The 18429-nt window shown below is 44.5% G+C and overlaps 1 protein-coding gene across 6 annotated transcripts in view; it reads right to left on the bottom strand.

The window, feature by feature from the left end:
* DAGLA (diacylglycerol lipase alpha) overlaps positions 1 to 18429 on the bottom strand; it is a 115291-nt gene that overhangs the window by 13400 nt on the left and 83462 nt on the right. For all 6 annotated transcript variants that reach the window (XM_090032277.1, XM_090032275.1, XM_090032276.1 and 3 more), the window contains 8 exons: positions 18332 to 18409; positions 14371 to 14451; positions 9188 to 9330; positions 7586 to 7654; positions 6346 to 6418; positions 4824 to 5020; positions 3519 to 3648; positions 1589 to 1770 (listed from right to left, as the gene is read on the bottom strand). In XM_090032277.1, coding sequence (XP_089888403.1) covers positions 1589 to 1770; positions 3519 to 3648; positions 4824 to 5020; positions 6346 to 6418; positions 7586 to 7654; positions 9188 to 9330; positions 14371 to 14451; positions 18332 to 18409 — 953 coding nt within the window. The remainder of the gene's footprint in view (positions 1 to 1588; positions 1771 to 3518; positions 3649 to 4823; positions 5021 to 6345; positions 6419 to 7585; positions 7655 to 9187; positions 9331 to 14370; positions 14452 to 18331; positions 18410 to 18429) is intronic.

Here is an 18429-nt window from a genome sequence, read left to right as displayed (position 1 = left end):
CTCTCCTCCTGAGGCTTCTGCAATTGCAACAACCCTATTTATGCTGTAGTGTAAATCATTTAGGCAGACACTTTACACCAAGTGCTATAAAAATGAGGGCCTTGTCCTCACCAAGAGAGTCTCACACCCCTCTTATTACTAATAAACACTATCGCATTTACTGGGTACATGAATATGGAGATTTAGATTGCAAGTTTTGCCACACCACTGAATCCCAGTCTTGGGGGAGGAATGCACAATTAGTCACAGGCTGGAAACAGACATCACCATTGTACCGCCATAAAAACTGTATAGCACCTCTTCAAATGGGGGAACCCCAGGTTCCCCACTTACAAACCTGTGCCCAACCAATCCCCCATAATTTGTGGAGGCATGCTCTGAGTCAGGTCACAGAAGCCCCATATGTATGCCCAGGGAATCCCCTACTTGGGAATTTTTAGGGGACACATCTGCAAGCAGGGAACTTGGGGTTTAGCCTACTTGCAGCTGTCCCACCAGATCTGGCCCATGAAACCCTAGAAGCAGCAGAGGCCCAACCCTGTGAGACAAGGACAATGTCTGTGTCACCCAGTGAAGTAGATCAGCTGTGCCAGGACACAACCCAACATACCTAATCCACTTCATTTTGTGGCATCTGTTTATAGCCAGAGAGTAAGATGAGCAGACACTGTCCATGTTCCCCTCCACCTTAAACAAATCAAAAACACTCCTTTCTTAACATGGCAGAGTCCTTTTTATCTCTTGGATCAGGGATGTGAAACTCACCTGGTGCTGCAGGCCGGATGGGTGTTGCTGGACCAGTCTGCAGGCTAAAATGGCCTCACCATGGCCAGTATGCAGGTCTGTTCAACGGAGTGCCATGGGCAGTGTGCTCCTCAGGCTGGCCCCTTGTGCAGCACACATCGGCCCCCCCCAGGGGTTTGTGCTGCAGGTGGTGCGTGGGCTGGAACCTGTGCTGCGAGTGCTCCACATAATGCAGGGGAACAACACAGGGTGGTTGCTGCATGCTGTGACCTGCCAGATTGACCCCAGAGTGCTAGCTCTGGGGCTGGTCAGGATCAGGCTGTGCCAGCACCAGTGTGCACAACTGGTCCAGTGGAGTACAACATGCAACCTGTGCTGGCCCTGTACACCACCTGCAGTGCAAGCCCCAGAGCAGGGCTGCCATGATCTGCAAGTGGTGTGTATGGCTGGACTGGTCCCATGCACTGGCTTCAGCACAGCCCAATCCAGACCAGCCCTAAAACCAGCACTCCAGCTTGTTCAGCAGGGCACAGCATGTTGGTTCATGTTGGCTTTCCTAGGCCATGCACAGCACCTGTGGTGCCAGTTCCAATTTGCACATCAGATACTGCATGTGGGGTGCAGAACCAGTCTGAGTCCCACGTCCCAGACCATATGGCCTGTGGACCATATGCTTGACACCTCTGTCCTAGATAAACTTCCCACTTGAAGAGCCACTGAATCTATTACTCACACACAGCTTACTTGAAGCATTCAAAGAGCAACTAAATACCCAGCTGGAGGCAATAACCCCTGCAAAGGCTCAGAGCAGATCTTTCAAAAAAATTAAAAGGCACATCCTTACTTGATGCTGCTGTTCCTTCTGTCTGCTAATATGGCTCCAGTTCCAACCTGTACTGCAGGCCCGCTGGGCAAGGGCTGATTCTGGAAGATCAACTCTGGGTTGAGATCCACTTCTGTGGGACTCACCATTACCTTGGCTGCAGAAAGTAAGGCAGTCTTGCCCTTGTTGTAATTCTCCAGGACCTATTCAAAGTGAACAATGGAATAGTAATGCCTTCACAGAGAAATCAGCCTTGCTCTGCTGAGCTCCCACCAGTGACAGTCACCCACCCCCACCCCCTTGATTTGCTTCTTATCTATAGGCTTTGCCTAGAAAAACAGCTCAAAAACAAAACCTTATGATCACAAGCAATTGTTAAAGAATTACTGATATGAAAGCTGCACTGCCAGTATGCCCTACTAGGAAGCTAGTAAGGAAGAGGTAATCCACGCGGCTGGCATTCATCAACCCCAAACTAGAAGGGCCCATGAGAACTGTAATACACAGGTAAGTTGTTGTTGTTGTTTTTATTTTTGTTTTTGTTTTTTTTACAGTGAACCCATTCTGGAACACTTTTCTACATGCACTAGTATTCATAGAATCACAGAAAATTAGGGACAGACAGGACCTCAGGAAGTCATTTAGTCCAACCCCCTGCTGAAAGTAGGACCATCCCCAAATGGATCATCCCAACCAAGGTTATCTAGCTAGGTCTTAAAAATCTCCAAGGATGGAGATTCCACAACGTGTCTAGGTAATCTGTTTCCTCCTAATGAGAAACCTTTTCATCATATCTAACCTAAACTTCCCTTGCTGCAACCTGAGACCACTGCTCCTTGTTCTGTCATCTGCCACCACTGAGAAAAGTCTAGCTGTATCATCTTTGGGACCACCCTTCAGGTAGTTGAAGGCTTTATTAAATCCCACCTCAGTCTTCTCTTCTCCAGACTAAGTAATCCCAGCTTCCCCAGCCTCACCTTAGAAGTCATGTGCCCCAGCCCCCTCACCAATTTTGTTGCCCTCTGCTGAACTCTCTCCAATTTATCCACATCCTTTCTGTAGTGGGGGGCCCAAAACTGGACAATACACCAGATGGCCTCACCAGTGCCAAATAGAGGAGAATAATGAATTCAATCTCATTGGCTCAAGCAGGGGCTGCAAGTTGGGGCATATGACTTCTGAAACACTTATGGCTGCCTGACATGCCAAGATACCCAATAGTGCCCCCATAATATGGTGTCAGGTATTCTCCCGTGGTTCCATACTGCTAGCCAGTGCTTGACAGCCTCACATAGCTTCAAGTTATTTACTGCTGACCCACAAAAGTTGTGGCTGATTAGATTTCACCCTGAACACAGGAGATAGGGTCTGGCACAGCCAGGTCCTGAAGACAGAAACCCAGGAGTGGACAAGGCTGGAGTTGCATGGTGTTGGTTTGGAAACGCAGCACGGTTTGGTGGCCAAAGTGCTGGACTGGTTCACAGAAAAATCAAGTTCTGTTTCTAGCTCTGACATGAATAAAATTGGAGAACATCTCTATTTCTCCTCCTTTTCTGACTCATCATCTGCTTAGACTGGAAACTCTCAGGACAGGAACCATACCATGTCTTACCATGTGTAAGTACAAGGCTTATTACAACAGCACACTGAATTGCATTAGGCCTCTATGTGTTACTGTAATACATGCCCGTGAATAGTTAATGAAACCATATGCCAACAAGTGACTTCTGGCTTCTCCAACAAGCAAGCAGCTTTTGCGTGGAGCTGAGTGGGAGCTCTACTAGCTTAGACCCTTGTTTCTCCCTCGTTCTTGCTCTTCCACAAGCATGAAATTCACACTGTCAGCATCATCCTAAATCTTCTATATGTATCTCTCATTACTCCAAAAATCTTAGACTGGGCACCTGCACACATGTGCTGAGTTGAGTCTCACCCAGCTGCTCAACATTACCTTGTTGAGTCCCTCCATGACCACATAGGGAAGGTGCTCATGCAGCATTGCTGGAGAGATGATCACTTCATTAAATGCTTTATTGTCACCCCAAATGGCAAAATATGTAGGATCCTCCTGGTCACAGCAACTGCAAGAGGAGTAATTATCAAGACAGACAGAGAGACATGGGATAGCAGGTGAGGCAGAGCAGTGGCCAAAGGGAAATAATGACAGAGGGAGGCAGAAAAACAGAACTGAGGAGGGACCTGGGGCAGGAGTAGGCAATTACTTGGCTTAGAGGGCCACTTAAGGAGTTTTGGTGAACTGTTGAGGACCGGTGGGGAGAGAGGGGGGAAGAGGGGGATGCCATTTGATCCTACATGGCCTGCCAACTGCCCCTGGGAGCCTGAGAAGGAAGGGCTACACCTTGTGCCGCTCCACTCTTCCATAGTTGGGGCCAGGCTGGGCCACTGCTCCACTCTACCACATCTATCCCCACATCCCCCCACCCAGCTTCCTGTTGGTGCTGCACAGTGCTGGCAGCACGGCTGCTGGGCCCACATGGAATGGGGAGCAATGTAGTGTGGAACAGCCAACCTGCTCACTCACTGCAATGAGCTGCTGCTGCCATGCTGCACCAGGAAAGTTGGGGGCAGCTATCCTGGGCCAAGCCCTCCCTGCAGTCAGCATGGACTAGCCTCCTAGCAGCGCAGCAGTGACAAAAGCTCATTGCGGTGGGAGGGCAGGATAGCTACTTGACACACTGCACTGCACCCCATCCTATGCAGGCCTGGCTGCTGGTGACCATGATGCCAAGACTTTACAGCACTAACAGGAAGCCAGGTGGGGGCAGAGATGGATGTGGGGGGGAGAAGTATACAAGTCTGCATGCTGCGCTGCACAGCCCAGCCCAGCCCCAGCTGCAGCAGAGAGGGGTGGTGCAGGGCACAGCTCTCCCTCCTTAGGCTCCCAGCAGCTGCTGGCAGGCTCAATAAGATCAGCTGATGGGCCAGGTATGGCCCATGGGCTGTATTTTGCCTACCCCCTGGCTGAGATGAGATAGTAATGCCACATTTGCTGGTGTCACAACTCCAAAGATCCAAAACTAGACAATAACGAAGCAAGATCCTCCTTCCCTCCTTCACAGGATGAACATAATCACCACACAGTAGTGCCAAACAACAGTACCTTACAGACAAGCCAAGGAATGCTGCCACTTTCTTGAAGGTTGTCCCCTGGAATTGTTTTCCAAAACCAAAGGTGCCACCCCACCACCCACCTGACAGTGACTTACACTCAGGAGGTGATTCTGACTCTACTTACCAACACTGCTCAACAGGATGATTGTGCACCACATGGATGATGCGGCCGGGTGGGTAGAGTGGTGTACTGGCAGATAGGGCAATGGTTAGGTCGCTGGGGTGGGCCCAGAGACGGTTACTGGTCACTGAATTCCCTTCCATCTCTTCAGGGAGCTCTGACTTAGGTATACATTTCGTGGCACCCACAATTATTCGCCACTGTCCAAAAAGAGAAAAAGAAGGGGACTGAGAAATGCCAGTGTGTGACGTAGAAACAGAGAAAGGGAAAGCATGCGTTTTTCAGGATCATCCCACAGCACACCATTGGGCTTCTTTAAGCAGCATGCCCAGAACTTCAAAAATGATCTGCAAAAGAAAATGTGGGGCTTGAGCCTGTTTGCTATACCAGGATGCATAAAAAGGTGTCCTCCCCGCAACCTGTTTTAACCATAAAAAAAAAAAAAATCTTGTCTTCCCTGTTTCTGCTGAAAGTTTCCTTCAAGGGGCTACAGACCTGCAGTGGGAGTGTTATTAACCCTCAGCTGAAGTGAAAGCAGGCTGAATCTTTTAAAAAAAAATCTTGTTTTATAATTTCTTATTAGGCATTTAAGTTTAAGAGCTATTGGCAAAAAAGGAAGGAAAACAAAATGTTAAAGATTCTGTACAGAAGCCTCTCCTCCCTCTCAGCTGACCAAGTCTCACTTTCCTGGTCCTTGTGAAAGCATACACCTAGCAGTTCCAAGAACCCACTGGACGTTCTAAGACAAGATCCAGATTTCTAATATAAAAAAGCAGAAGTGTAATTGATGCAAACAAAAGTCTGAAAAATTTATTACACACCAAGAAAAAGAGAGAAACTCTGGGCCTGGACAGATGTTTCCAGTGCTATTTACAGTTGGTTTTGTACACCAATGTACATAATGTACTAGGCAGCACGGGACCAGGAAATAGCCCATTTGTTTGAAGCCAATGGCTATCCCAGAATCAGCTACAGACTCTGAAATACCTATAAAAGCATAACTTACACTTAAGTACTTTTACTCCCAATTTTTATGGGGGAATTTGATGCCAGATTTGAGTAAGTCACACGGATGTAAGCTGTGTCCACCTTCTCTCCACATCTACACCAGTGTAAATGTGGAGTGTGTCTAGGCTCTGCATTTTCACCCTTTGTAGGTCACCTTTAAAATTCTTGGCATCAAAACTAAGGCTTCTGGTTTACCTAAGGCTACTGGCATTTCCCAGACTGCTGGAAATGAATGCTATGTAGCTCCTCCATTTCCAAAAGGAGAACATAATTTACTTTTAACCCACAACTGCTCAAAGTGGGAAGACACCCTGGAGTTGCATGCTTAAAAATTCACACCTACTCCACTACTTAGTCCATTCTGGCTGTTGCTTGTTATGGAACAGGAAAAATTAGAATTGGAGTACGAACTCGTAAATAGACTCAGCTGAGGACACTGCTGATTCATCTACTCTAGATATCTGCATGAGAACACGTGTTGAGACTCTTAACACCACATGGATTTAAATCTCCATACCTTAGGCTTGGTACTTCTCTGGAGAACATCAAGAAGCTGCCGGCGAAATCCTTCTAGCTGAGAGAGACCAATCCTGGGAGGAGAGAAGGAAGAACAACAGGTATCACCTAAAACCATGTGGTGACCACTAAGATGTAAGCATTGTGTCAAGTATAAACCAAGGGAAAGGACAAACAAAGAGAGGATACAACACTATAAGAGATCGTACAGAGGATTAACAGATGTCTCAATACAGATGTGCCAAGAAACATCAAACAGGTGACAGATCATCAAATACACATGGTTACAGACCACAGATAAACTGATAAGATAGTACACAGACATGAGATGTGACAATACGGATGACCAGAGAGGTGGGCAGAGAGACAAGAGGGGATGACAAGTGGATGACATACGAGCGTCACCTTACAACACAAGGTGCCAGGAAAAGGGTTCAGATGAGATGCTGCAAGGGTGTGAGACACCACTACATAGATCGCCAGGGAGATGATGCATAAGTCAAAACTCTTATCATACCAGTTACCTTTAGCACTGCACAGTGCTTTTCCTCCATAGACCTCCAAGTGCTTTACAAAAGCAGTTTGGTATCATTTATCCCCTTCTGTAAGATGGGGAAATAGACATGGACATGCAAAGCCACTTGTCCAAGATCAGACACTGACCTGGCAGCAAAGCTGGACATAGAATTCAGCTCTTTTGGCTCCTACTCAGATGCCCTATCAGTTAGCACACATCTTCCAGGAGATAAGAGTGTGAGGTTTCCAAATTCACATAAGCAGGGAAAGGGCACACAGGTATGAGATGACACAGCACAGATAACCAGGAAGTCAGTAAACAGGTATGAAATGACACAGCACAACACACCAGGGCAAGACAGCACACAAGTGTGAGATGACATGGCACAAGTAACCAGGGATATGGCACAGCTATGTCAGATGCCACAGTGAACATTATTTCAGTCAGGATATTCACCTTTTTCATTCATACGGGCAACTGAGAGCTAGGGAAGGGTTATGCCAATACACACAGGTGTGGGATACACCAATATAGGTGTCCAGGTAAAAGATACAGCAATACAGGTAACTAGGAAGAGAGGGACAAGGAAGAAGCACATGAGGACAGGTAAATGAGGAAACTGGAGACAGATATGATCTGGAGGGTTTTCAGAAACAGAAACAAGTGCCTTTGGTACAGGACAAGCAGATACTGAAGTGAGGAATTCTGAGATTTCTCCACTTGCCTGGGGACTAGATCTTTGCCAAGCACCACTGCAGTCACAAACTCTTTCGAGTACTCCATGGCATCCTCACTGGAAGAGAAACATGATCCAAGAAGAAGCAAGTGGGATTTCACTAGGAGACAAGTGCACTCCATGGCCAATTTGTTTTCAGCCTCTGAAGGGTTTGATTTCCAAAAGGCTAAATTTGAGCTGTGGTGCTGTGCAAGCCATAAGTTCTGTTACTGAGGGCTACCAGACTGTGCTCTTGCAACACAAGGTTGAAATACATGACCCATGCCCACACCTTGGAGACCCAGTTCCTGCTTTGCCCTGCCCCCTGAATAAGGCCCTGCTGCTTAAGTTTAGGAATGGAAGTGTTCCAACACAGAGAGACAGGAGGGACAGCGCACCCTACAGGATAAACACTACAGGTTGTTGAAGGACAAAGAGTGTCACCTTCTGTGGGACACCCCCACATCCCTTTCCACAGGCCCAGGGGAACAGGGAGTAGTTCTTGAAGTACAGTCACACTTTCTTTACTTCACCCTGACTTTCAGACTGTATCATAACAGCCAGAGGCCAACATAATTACCAGGATTGTTGGATGCCCTTGCACATCTTGGACAGAACAATAATGATCAAAAACAGGGCACAGAGGGCCCCTCCCAGAACTCTGGAATGCTTCACAGGTTCACAGAAAAGCCTGACTGTGGCTACTGTGTACCACAATCTAAGGGACCTCTGCCAGGAATAGATCCTCATAGTTAAACAATGGAAGTCCCTCAGGGATCACCGTGGTGAGCAATGTTTCCAACTGGCACTGCAGAGGACCCAGTCCTCCAGCTACTTGAGGGCTGCTATCAAGTAACAGGTGTTGAAGGTCAATGTCCAGGGTAATTACTATGATGGGTATGGCTCCAGGACATTGGAAGGGCACCCCTTCCTTCACTGTAGTGATTGTTATAGGAGTTGATTTCCCCCAGTTTACTATAAAGCCCATTCATAGTAACTGTTGTGACTGCTGTGGGGATATCTTTCTTCTCCAGGGCTAAAGATGGTTGATATTCCTTAGATGTCATTTAAGTTACATGACCAGATCTAGTGTTTGCATTTTGATAGACTACTGAAAATGCATCTGAAATGGATGGCAGACAGTGTCCAGACATCATGTGACATTGTGCAGTGGAGGATATGGGAAGAGAAGCACATCCTCAGTGCTTTCAGTCTCTTGGCTGTGGCTCATACCTGCCAAAGTTAACAGGATGAGACTACAGGATTGGACAGGAGACTGATCTGCCATGTGACTTCACGGATACTATGAATGTTCAGGACAGCATTCACCTGCCATCATAATTAAGGCCCCAAACCAGGACAGACTGAGCAAGGCTGCTGGCATTAACCACCAGCAATGCCATCTTTTATAAACCTAACATTCTTTGTGGCTCTATGTTTTTTGGGGTGGGAACTATCACTTACTATTTACCAATACAGCATCAAGCAAAACAGGGCCCTGACACTGATGCACCCCAGGGCAACTAAGACATAATAATGATCAGATGTCTCAGTTCACAGGTATCTACAATTCCCCAATTGCCCATTTAGGTCTCATCTCCCAATACATACCTCAGCAGCCCACCTGGGGGAGAATACGCAAAGCACTTCAGTGATGGGTACTGGGGACGCAGAAGGAAGGACAGAATGGCAGCTGTGCCAGCCCCTAGGGAATGTCCCACCACAATCAGGCCGTAGTGCTTTGTTCCTCTGCCCTGCAAAGCAAAGACCTGCTGAGACATTCCTGAAGAACACGGCCATCTTTCTTAACTGTTTCCTCTGCTTAGCAAAAGCTTACTCATCTCCATGCCCACATGCTCCAGACCCCCTTGTCTTCTACAAATGGAAGATAATTATGATCTACTAAAATGCCCCTTTCTGAAGTGGGACTGGCATGCAGATTCTACATAAAGGAACATATAGACATCTCCACCAACTGCACTCAATTCCTGCCCCCAGAAGGACACTCATTTCTGGATGCCCTGAAATTCACTCCTACATCACCAACTTAGGGGGCCCAACTTTTCTTTGGAGGGGAGGGAAAGGATAATTTTGCTGTTACCCATGAACCTGTCTCATCACTGAAGGGAATCCATCAGTTATAAACACAATACTGGGGAGCTGCATGCATTCACAGGGGCATCTCAAAATATACACATTTGTTTGAAAAGGAGGGACAGTTCAAAAAACTCGCCTAGTAGGAAAAATGGATAGAAATAGGTGGGGGTGAGAAAAACTACAGGGGCGTGACTAATAGACTGAAGAGCTCAGAGTGGGTTGCTTGCTTTTCTGCTGCTTTTGGCCACACCTAAGTATAAAACAACTATAACGTTCAGGCCAAATGACTGAGTCAGATTCTGTGCCCTTCAGGAATGAGAATTAAACAGACAACTTCTTCACTTCATCTTTAGGAATGAGGAACTCCACAGATCAAACTGTTTACCTTTCTGGATCTTTCTTATTTCAGGCAGTGCCTATCCAGAATAAAAACTTCACATATTTGAGACTTATTTCCCTACACAACTAGATAGCAATGAAAACAGCCTTTAGGTTTTCTCAAGAAAAGGAGAGTCAAGCATCACATCTTTAGGACTCCAGGTTTAATAAGTCTTCTATCCCAGGGAAGGTCTGATAAAAGTTTATTAAAGAGGCCATCCTCTTTAATAAACTGGCTGATGCCAACTTCCTGAGGGATACCCAGCACGGGTTTGTTGCAGGTAGGTCTTGCTTGACCAATCTCATTTCATTCTACGACCAGGTGACCTATCACCTGGACAAGGGAGAAGATTTCATAGATTTCATAGACATTAGGGCTGGAAGGGACCTCGGGAGATCATCGAGTCCAGCCCCCTGCCCAAAGGGCAGGAAGTCAGCTGGGGTCATAGGATCCCAGCAAGATAAGCATCCAATTTACTCTTGAAGGTGTTCAATGTAGGTGCTTGAACCACCTCCAATGGCAGACTGTTCCAGACCTTGGGGGCTCGGACAGTAAACAAATTCTTCCTTATGTCCAGCCTGAAACGGTCTTGCAGGAGTTTGTGACCGTTCGACCTTGTCATCCCTTGGGGCGCTCTGGTGAACAGACGTTCCCCCAGATCCTGGTGGTCACCCCTGATAAACTTATAGGTGGCCATCAGATCACCCCTGAGCCTGCGCTTTTCCAGGCTAAAGAGTCCCATGGCTCTCAGCCTGTCATTGTAAGATCTGTTTTCCTGACCTCTGATCATGCGCGTGGCTCTCCTCTGGACTCTCTCAAGCTTCTCCACGTCCTTTTTGAATTGTGGAGCCCAAAACTGGACGCAGTACTCCAGCTGCGGCCTCACCAAGGCCGAGTACAAGGGGAGAATGACGTCCCGGGATTTGCTGGAGAAGCATCTATGGATGCACGCCAGCATTTTGGTCGCTTTACTAGCCGCAGCATCGCATTGGAGGCTCATGTTCATCTTGTGGTCAATCATGACCCCCAAGTCTTTTTCTTCTGTAGTGCTAACCAACGTAGCACTGCCGAGCCTATAAGGGTGCTGCAGGTTTTTCCTCCCAAGGTGGAGAACCTTGCATTTTTCCGTGTTAAACACCATCAGGTTCTCGTCCGCCCATTTGCTGAGCTTGTCCAGGTCAGCCTGGATCACCCGCCTATCTTCTGGCGTGGATGCTTTGCCCCAAAGTTTGGTGTCATCAGCGAACTTGGCCAGTCCACTCCTGACTCCAATGTCCACATCGTTAATGAAGATGTTGAACAGTATGGGTCCCAGGACAGAGCCTTGAGGGACCCCACTGGTCACAGGGCACCATGATGAGTGACTGCCATCAATCACAACCCTCTGGGTCCGACCACGAAGCCAATTTCCCAGCCAGCGGATCGTGGTGGAGCCAAGGCCACAACTGGGCAGTTTGGCCAAGAGGTGATCATGGGATACCAGATCAAAAGCTTTTTTGAAGTCAAGATATATGACATCAATCTCTTCTCCCTTGTCCAGGTGATAGGTCACCTGGTCATAGAAGGAAATGAGATTAGTCAAACAAGACCTACCCGCAACAAACCCGTGCTGGCTATCCCTTAGGATGTTAGCCTGGGCCAGTCCATCAAGGATGGCCTCCTTAATAAACTTTTCTAAGATCTTCCCCAGGATAGAAGTCAGGCTAATGGGCCTGTAGTTAGCCGGACCCACTCTCCTCCCTTTCTTGAAGATCGGCACCACATTGGCCTTCTTCCAGTCTTCGGGCACTACACCAGGTTGATGTCATATGTCTTGACTTCAAAAAAGCCTTCGATCTGGTATCCCGTGATCACCTCTTGGTGAAACTGACCAATTGTGGCCTTGGGCCCACCACGATCCGCTGGCTGGGAAATTGGCTCCGTGGTCAGGCCCAGAGGGTAGTAATTGACAGAAGTCAATCGTCATGATGCCAGTACCATGGTACCAGTGGGGTCCCCGAAGGCTCTGTCCTCGGACCCATAGTGCTTAACATCTTCATTAATGATGTGGACATTGGAGTCAGAAGCGGACTGGCCAAGTTCACTGATGACACAAAACTCTGGGGCAAATCATCCACACCAGAAGACAGGAGGGCAATCCAGGCTGACCTGGACAGCCTCAGCAAATGGGCGGACGAGAACCTGATGGTGTTTAACACCGAAAAATGCAAGGTTCTCCACCTCGGAAGGCAAAACCTGCAGCACCCTTATAGGCTCGGCAGCGCTACACTGGCTAGCACTACGGAAGAAAGAGACTTGGGCGTCATCACTGACCACAAGATGAACATGAGCCTGCAATGAGATGCTGTGGCTAGTAAAGTGAGCAAAACACTGGCTTGCATCCATAGACACTTCTCAAGCAAATCCCAGGACATCATTCGCCCCTTGTACTCTGCCTTGGTGAGGCTGCAGCTGGAGTACTGCGTCTAGTTTTGGGCTCCACAATTCAAAAAGGATGTGGAGAAGCTTGAGAGAGTCCAGAAAAGAGGCACACGCATGAACAGAGATCAGGAAAGCAGACCTTACAATGACAGGCTGAGAGCCATGGGACTCTTTAGCCTGGAAAAGCGCAGGCTCAGGGGTGATCTGATGGCCACCTACAAGTTTATCAGGGGTGACCACCAGGATCTGGGGGAACGTCTGTTCACCAGAGCGTCCCAAGGGATGATGAGGTCGAACCGTTATAAACTCCTGCAAGACCATTTCAGGCTGGACATAAGGAAGAATTTCTTTACTGTCCAAGCCCCCAAGGTCTGAAACAGCCTGCCGTCAGAGGTGGTTAAAGCACCTACATTGAACACCTTCAAGAGTAAATTGGATGCTTATCTCGCTGGGATCCTATGACCCCAGCTGACTTCCTGCCCTTAGAGCAGGGGGCTGGCCTCGATAATCTTCCAAGGTCCCTTCCAGCCATAATGTCTATGGAATCTATGAAAGTCAATGACCAAACTTTGCCTCTCTCTTAAAAAGAGAATTAGGATGTAAACTGGAACTGTAAGAAATCATGTCTACTATTTTGTAATTCTGCTTACAGATCCAGGTGGTCATGATGTGTCCTAAGATCAGTGAAATGAATACTTTGCCTATCAAATAATTATTTCTTCCTCATAAATTAAATTTTAAACAGCACTTGAATGCTTATGCATTTCTCTCTCCATCTCAGATTAACTAAGACATCATCCTTTCATCTACGGGCTAAGCCCTTTGTAGGCTACATCACTTTACACTTACTAAAACCTGGACATATCACATAGAGCCATTTATCAGGAGGAAGTCCAATGAAATGCCCTGATGTGAGGCAGCTGATCAAATTACTGGACAAAACTATGACAACTGCTTTGTGTATACCACATACAAGAGAAAACCCAGCTATCACACTAGAATATCCTTTCAAGTCCAAATCCTGATTAATATGGTCTGTAAGAGAAAAGGTGGAATTCCTTCTCTCATGAGTAAAAGCTCACTTAAAAGGTCAATTCTCACTTTCTGGGCAGAAAGGAATAAATATGATATACAGAAATCTGCAGGCTGGTGGTCTATACATCCTTCCATCTGTTTGCCAAACACTATAAGGTGGACATTATAAGCTAACTAGACACTGGACTGTTAGGTTCTACAGTTTACCACCCCTCTTTTCTTATATTTCCTTTCTCCTGCTCCTTCATTGTTTTCTAGGTTGCTTCCTACTTCCTTCCCAGTTCCCGAAGGACAATCATCTTGCAGCAGGGAATCGGGCATTTCAGAGAAACTCTCCTCTGGAAAAGGGTTAATTATGTTGTGTTGGAGTGTAGTTTACATTTCCTTTGGCAGTTATCCACATAGGGATCAGCTGGTATTAACGCATAAATCTGAACAGTCCACATGAGTGCTATGGGGCAGGGTGATCCAAAACACTTTCTACAGAAAGACCCTATACACATAAGAATTCAATCTTCAGTTTTTCCTAGGCTCCTCTTTTCTAGGTCACCTAGAAATGGGGTGCATTTTGACATAGTCAGCCTGACATTCTGTTTTTCATTTTTTCGCCGAAGTGCTAACTCAGGGGCTTTACATGACTGAGGTGAAGAACATTTCAGAAACAGCAGCATGGAAGGAATATGCAAGAAGTCATCCCCCTGGTACCTAGGAGCAGCAAGAATTGGGAGGAAGCTTTGAGCAACCAAGAGTCATTCTAGTACAGTGGTTTCAGCAAAGTGTAGCTGGAGACAGAATGCCAGTGGCATAAGGGAATCCTGCCACCTAAATATCATGTGCAGGACACAAGAAAGCAAATACTCACTAAATCACGCCCAAAGGCTTGAGAAAGAACCATCTCCTGCTCCAGTTTCTTCTTGATGTATTCCGCAGACAACACCATTCCCTGATGGGAGATGCCAAGAAACAGAAACCAAACTGTGAGCATTAGTACACCTACCCAAGCCACCTCAACACAAAGAAACTCCCACTCTACTGACTAGTACTCCAGAGGCTGTCTAAGCTTTGGACTCACCCAGTAGGCAATGAGGGACTGGACAGCCAAGTATTCACTCTGTGTGTCATTACATTTTAAAAGAATAAATAGGGTAGGAGTAGGTACACCTAGTTATCATGACTGTGAATGGTTCGGTAGCAGCAGTAAATAATTATTTTACAAGTAATATGCCCAGGCCTCACTGTATCACAGTAGTTGAACGTCCTCCAACATCTGAAACAAAATCATCCATCTACCTGTACTGTTTTAGTTCTGGCATCTTACCTACAAGACTGTGCATTCCCATTTCAATTTGTAATGATGGCAATGCTAACTCCTCCCAAGTGCTAACAGGGAAATAATGAGAACATTAAAATACCATTACAAACAAAGTGGCAGGACAGCCTAAAAGCCTTGATGAGAAAGGGCCACTAGTGACTGAGGAAGGAAGTAACAACTGAATGGAATCAACTTACATTAGACACTGAAGATACTGGAGGGGCTAGGTAGTTGTAATCCATTAGAATGGCTTTATTTGTCAGAACCTAAAGACTTCTAGAAGGCGGGCATGTTAGATATCGTGCCTCTATATAAAGCTAACCAACTCTCATCTTATTTGTCAGCTTTCTATCTGCATAGTGTACATTTGCTAAGTTGTTGTCCCCTGTATGTGGAAGGGGCTGATTCACGCTGCAAATGGACCCCAGATGTTTAGTGACCACCTAACATTAGCGTACGATTTTCCTGTAATTCAACATGCCTAAAATTGAATTAAATTATAGGAAAAAATGGGATGGATGCAGCAAACAACTATAACAAGTTTCAAATAAAGAACCTTATCAGGTTTTGTTAAATATTAAACTACAAGTAATCCATACTCCTCTCAAATAGAACAGAAGCCAGTATTTTTTCAAGTTCTTCAAATCAAATGAACCATTAAATAAAACTGATTGCCGAATGGCAAAAACAGAACATAGATGATTTTGCTGAACCTGCAAATGGGACATCTGTAATGCTGTCACCATAATCAAAAAGTAGATACCATGGTATTTTAAGTCTCTGTTCCAGAACGTCCAGCAGCTCATCAACTTCAGCCTCATTCAAGAAGCAGAGTCTCTGTTAATTTTCTGCCTTCCATGAAATGGCTGGGTGCTTCAGCACTTCTGAAAGATCTGGCCACTTATTTAGATACCTACACACATACATTTAGGCTCCCAGTTTGGAAACTCTTGAGCTAAATCCATTATAATGTTATTAATAGGCTGTATTAGCCAGGATTGTTAATATAATATTGATACTGATAATATTCCATAGTCAAATAGCAATTTTAATGCTTTGACATCATAGTCATGTTGGTCACAGTTTATCATTTTAATTAAAGTTGCATTTACCTAGTATAAAACCCTAAGAAATCCTTGTCTCTTGCATTCTGCTTTGTAAATCTGAAGGAATATAGCCAGGCCTAATCTAAAATAGCACACAAAATGGAGATTTTGGAAGATGCAATGGAATAGTAATTAATTTTTCAGAGTTTTAAGTAATTAAAAAATTACTTCTCTTTGAAATTTGGAGAGTTCAGTGTTACTTTGGTTCTCTATGGTTCAAAACCCCTTCAGACCTTCCATACTAGCAGATCTCTGAAAATCCATATATAGGCTCTATTTGAAAATAAATAGTTTGCAGTTAACTGATTATGGCTAGCAGCTGTTGTATATACCAGCTAAGGTAGAAAGCTCATTTGTCAGTCATGACTTTTTGGTTTTCTTCTTACTTGTCATGATCTCTGTTACACTCACTAATCTGCCACCAGAAAAGCCTCCGTGACATTGTTGCTATTTTATTCTTTTCTTAGAAATTTGGTTTTATATATGTTTAGAGGAGGTTCATTTTTAAACAGACATTATTGGGGGGGAAAAGAACATTTTTCTCAAAACAATATGGTTGTCTTTTGCAATTATTTTTCCCCAGGAACATGCAACCTTAACATATTTTTACCATGATGATCAGCTAACCTTAGTAGTTATGGCTATATAAGTCTGCACTGGGGGCTTGACTGTAGTTCCTAACCAACACAACTGTGGCATCAGAGGTAACTTGGCCAATCATTACAACTGCAGAAAAATGTGTGCGAATCAGTGGGGGTGCTACATAAGTTAGCACATATTTGTCAAGAATTTTCATTTGTAGATTGTATGATCTGCTCTATATCAAACAGAACATTGGGTTAGATCAGAGAGTAGAGGTGGGATATTCCTGTTTGTTGCATGCTCACTACATGAAAAAAAAAACTCATCATCACCAAAAAAATCAAGAACTTAGAGGAAGTGCCAAAATTGCCACATACTATTTTCCAAATACATGAAATATCAGCAAAACACTTCATTTGTTTTCATAACAACTGATTATTGGACATTAAAATTACATTAAGGAAGATGCATCAACATTCTATTATCTTTGTTCATCTCCCTGAGAAGCTGATAGTACTTCGTTATGTAAGGGTAAATATTACTATTTTAACACAAGCCTGTATTTGTGAATTTAATATTATTAGCTAAAAACGAAGATGTGTGAAAACATATTATAATATTTAGATATAATAATTATGTTTTTATCAAACAAAATAAATTAAAAATCCAGGAAACTAAACCAATTTTAGTTAAATCAAAGAATTGAAAGGAATCTATTAATAAAAAGGCCAAGCAAAAAGAATATAGGGAATGATTTAAAAAAATTTCACATACTGACAGACATAATAATAAAATATTTTTAAAAGACTAATTAAAATATCTTACATCTAACATCTATTCTTAATTTGTACAATAGCTAATAGACAGCTGTTTAACAGACTCAGCTTCTTAAATGTCATTTTCATTTGGTTTAATTTTGCCTTTTTTACTTCATATTGGTTGTTTACAAGTGCTGTTGTGCTAAGCAATTTTGAATTAAATAAATTCATTCAGAAGCAAGAGACATGAAAAATATGCACGCTTTAAGAAATGAATCAAGCAGCGTAGATGTTAAACTTCTGAATGTCAATTATACGATAAAAACATTACTTCATTTATCAATTTTTGCATGCTCTCACTCAGAAATTGTTACACCAATTAATCTATTGTTTCAGAAGTATAAAACAGACTTCATGTTTGTGAGAACAAGAACACTGCCTTGCTTTCAACAAAGTGGCACTCTGAAAAGCCCATCCACATACAAAACTATTCAGGTAGACCTTGTACACCAGTGTTATATCCAGACAAATAAGACCTCTGGCATGAGCAAGGCTTCCAGGATCAGGATTTTACCCAACTTTAAACAAGGGATTAGTCCCACTGACACTATGAAGCACATGCATTAGTGCTTTGCTGGAATGGGGCCTAAATTGTTATCTATACTAAGCCAATTTAGTGACACCAAGCCTAGATCTCTAATATACTGCATCAGTTTTGTTGCACTGGTGTAAGCTCTCTCAATATAGACAACATTTTAGCATATCCCCTTTGTTTCTCTTTTTTATTTAGTTTCTCAGAACTTTCTCTTACTGTGTTTTATTTTACACCTTACTTTTTATTATGGTTTGTTTTGTTTAAATATATTTCTTTTCTTTAATGCCACAGTGACCTTAACTGAAATAAAGTAAAGTACTTGCTTTTATAACACCACCACCACGTTGCAATCATATAGTGCATTTCATCCAAAAGCCTCTATTAAAGGAATCCTACAACATTTTGGGGGAAGGAGGCTGGGACTATGTTGAAAAGTTAGTAGGGTAGAATGAGAAGGCTTTTCTCCATACCTTGTGTCCCAGCCAGGTTCCATGATGACCCTCAACTGGAAGGCGTTCTGCATCCCCAGTTAAGTCAGTCAGGGCATCCTGGAAGAAGAGAATCCAGT

The sequence above is a fragment of the Crocodylus siamensis genome, chromosome 2 (genome assembly GCF_052110815.1).
Source record: "Crocodylus siamensis isolate JL-2025a chromosome 2, ASM5211081v1, whole genome shotgun sequence".
Classification (NCBI taxonomy): Eukaryota; Metazoa; Chordata; order Crocodylia; family Crocodylidae; genus Crocodylus; species Crocodylus siamensis.
This window is presented reverse-complemented; position numbering and strand designations above follow the sequence as displayed.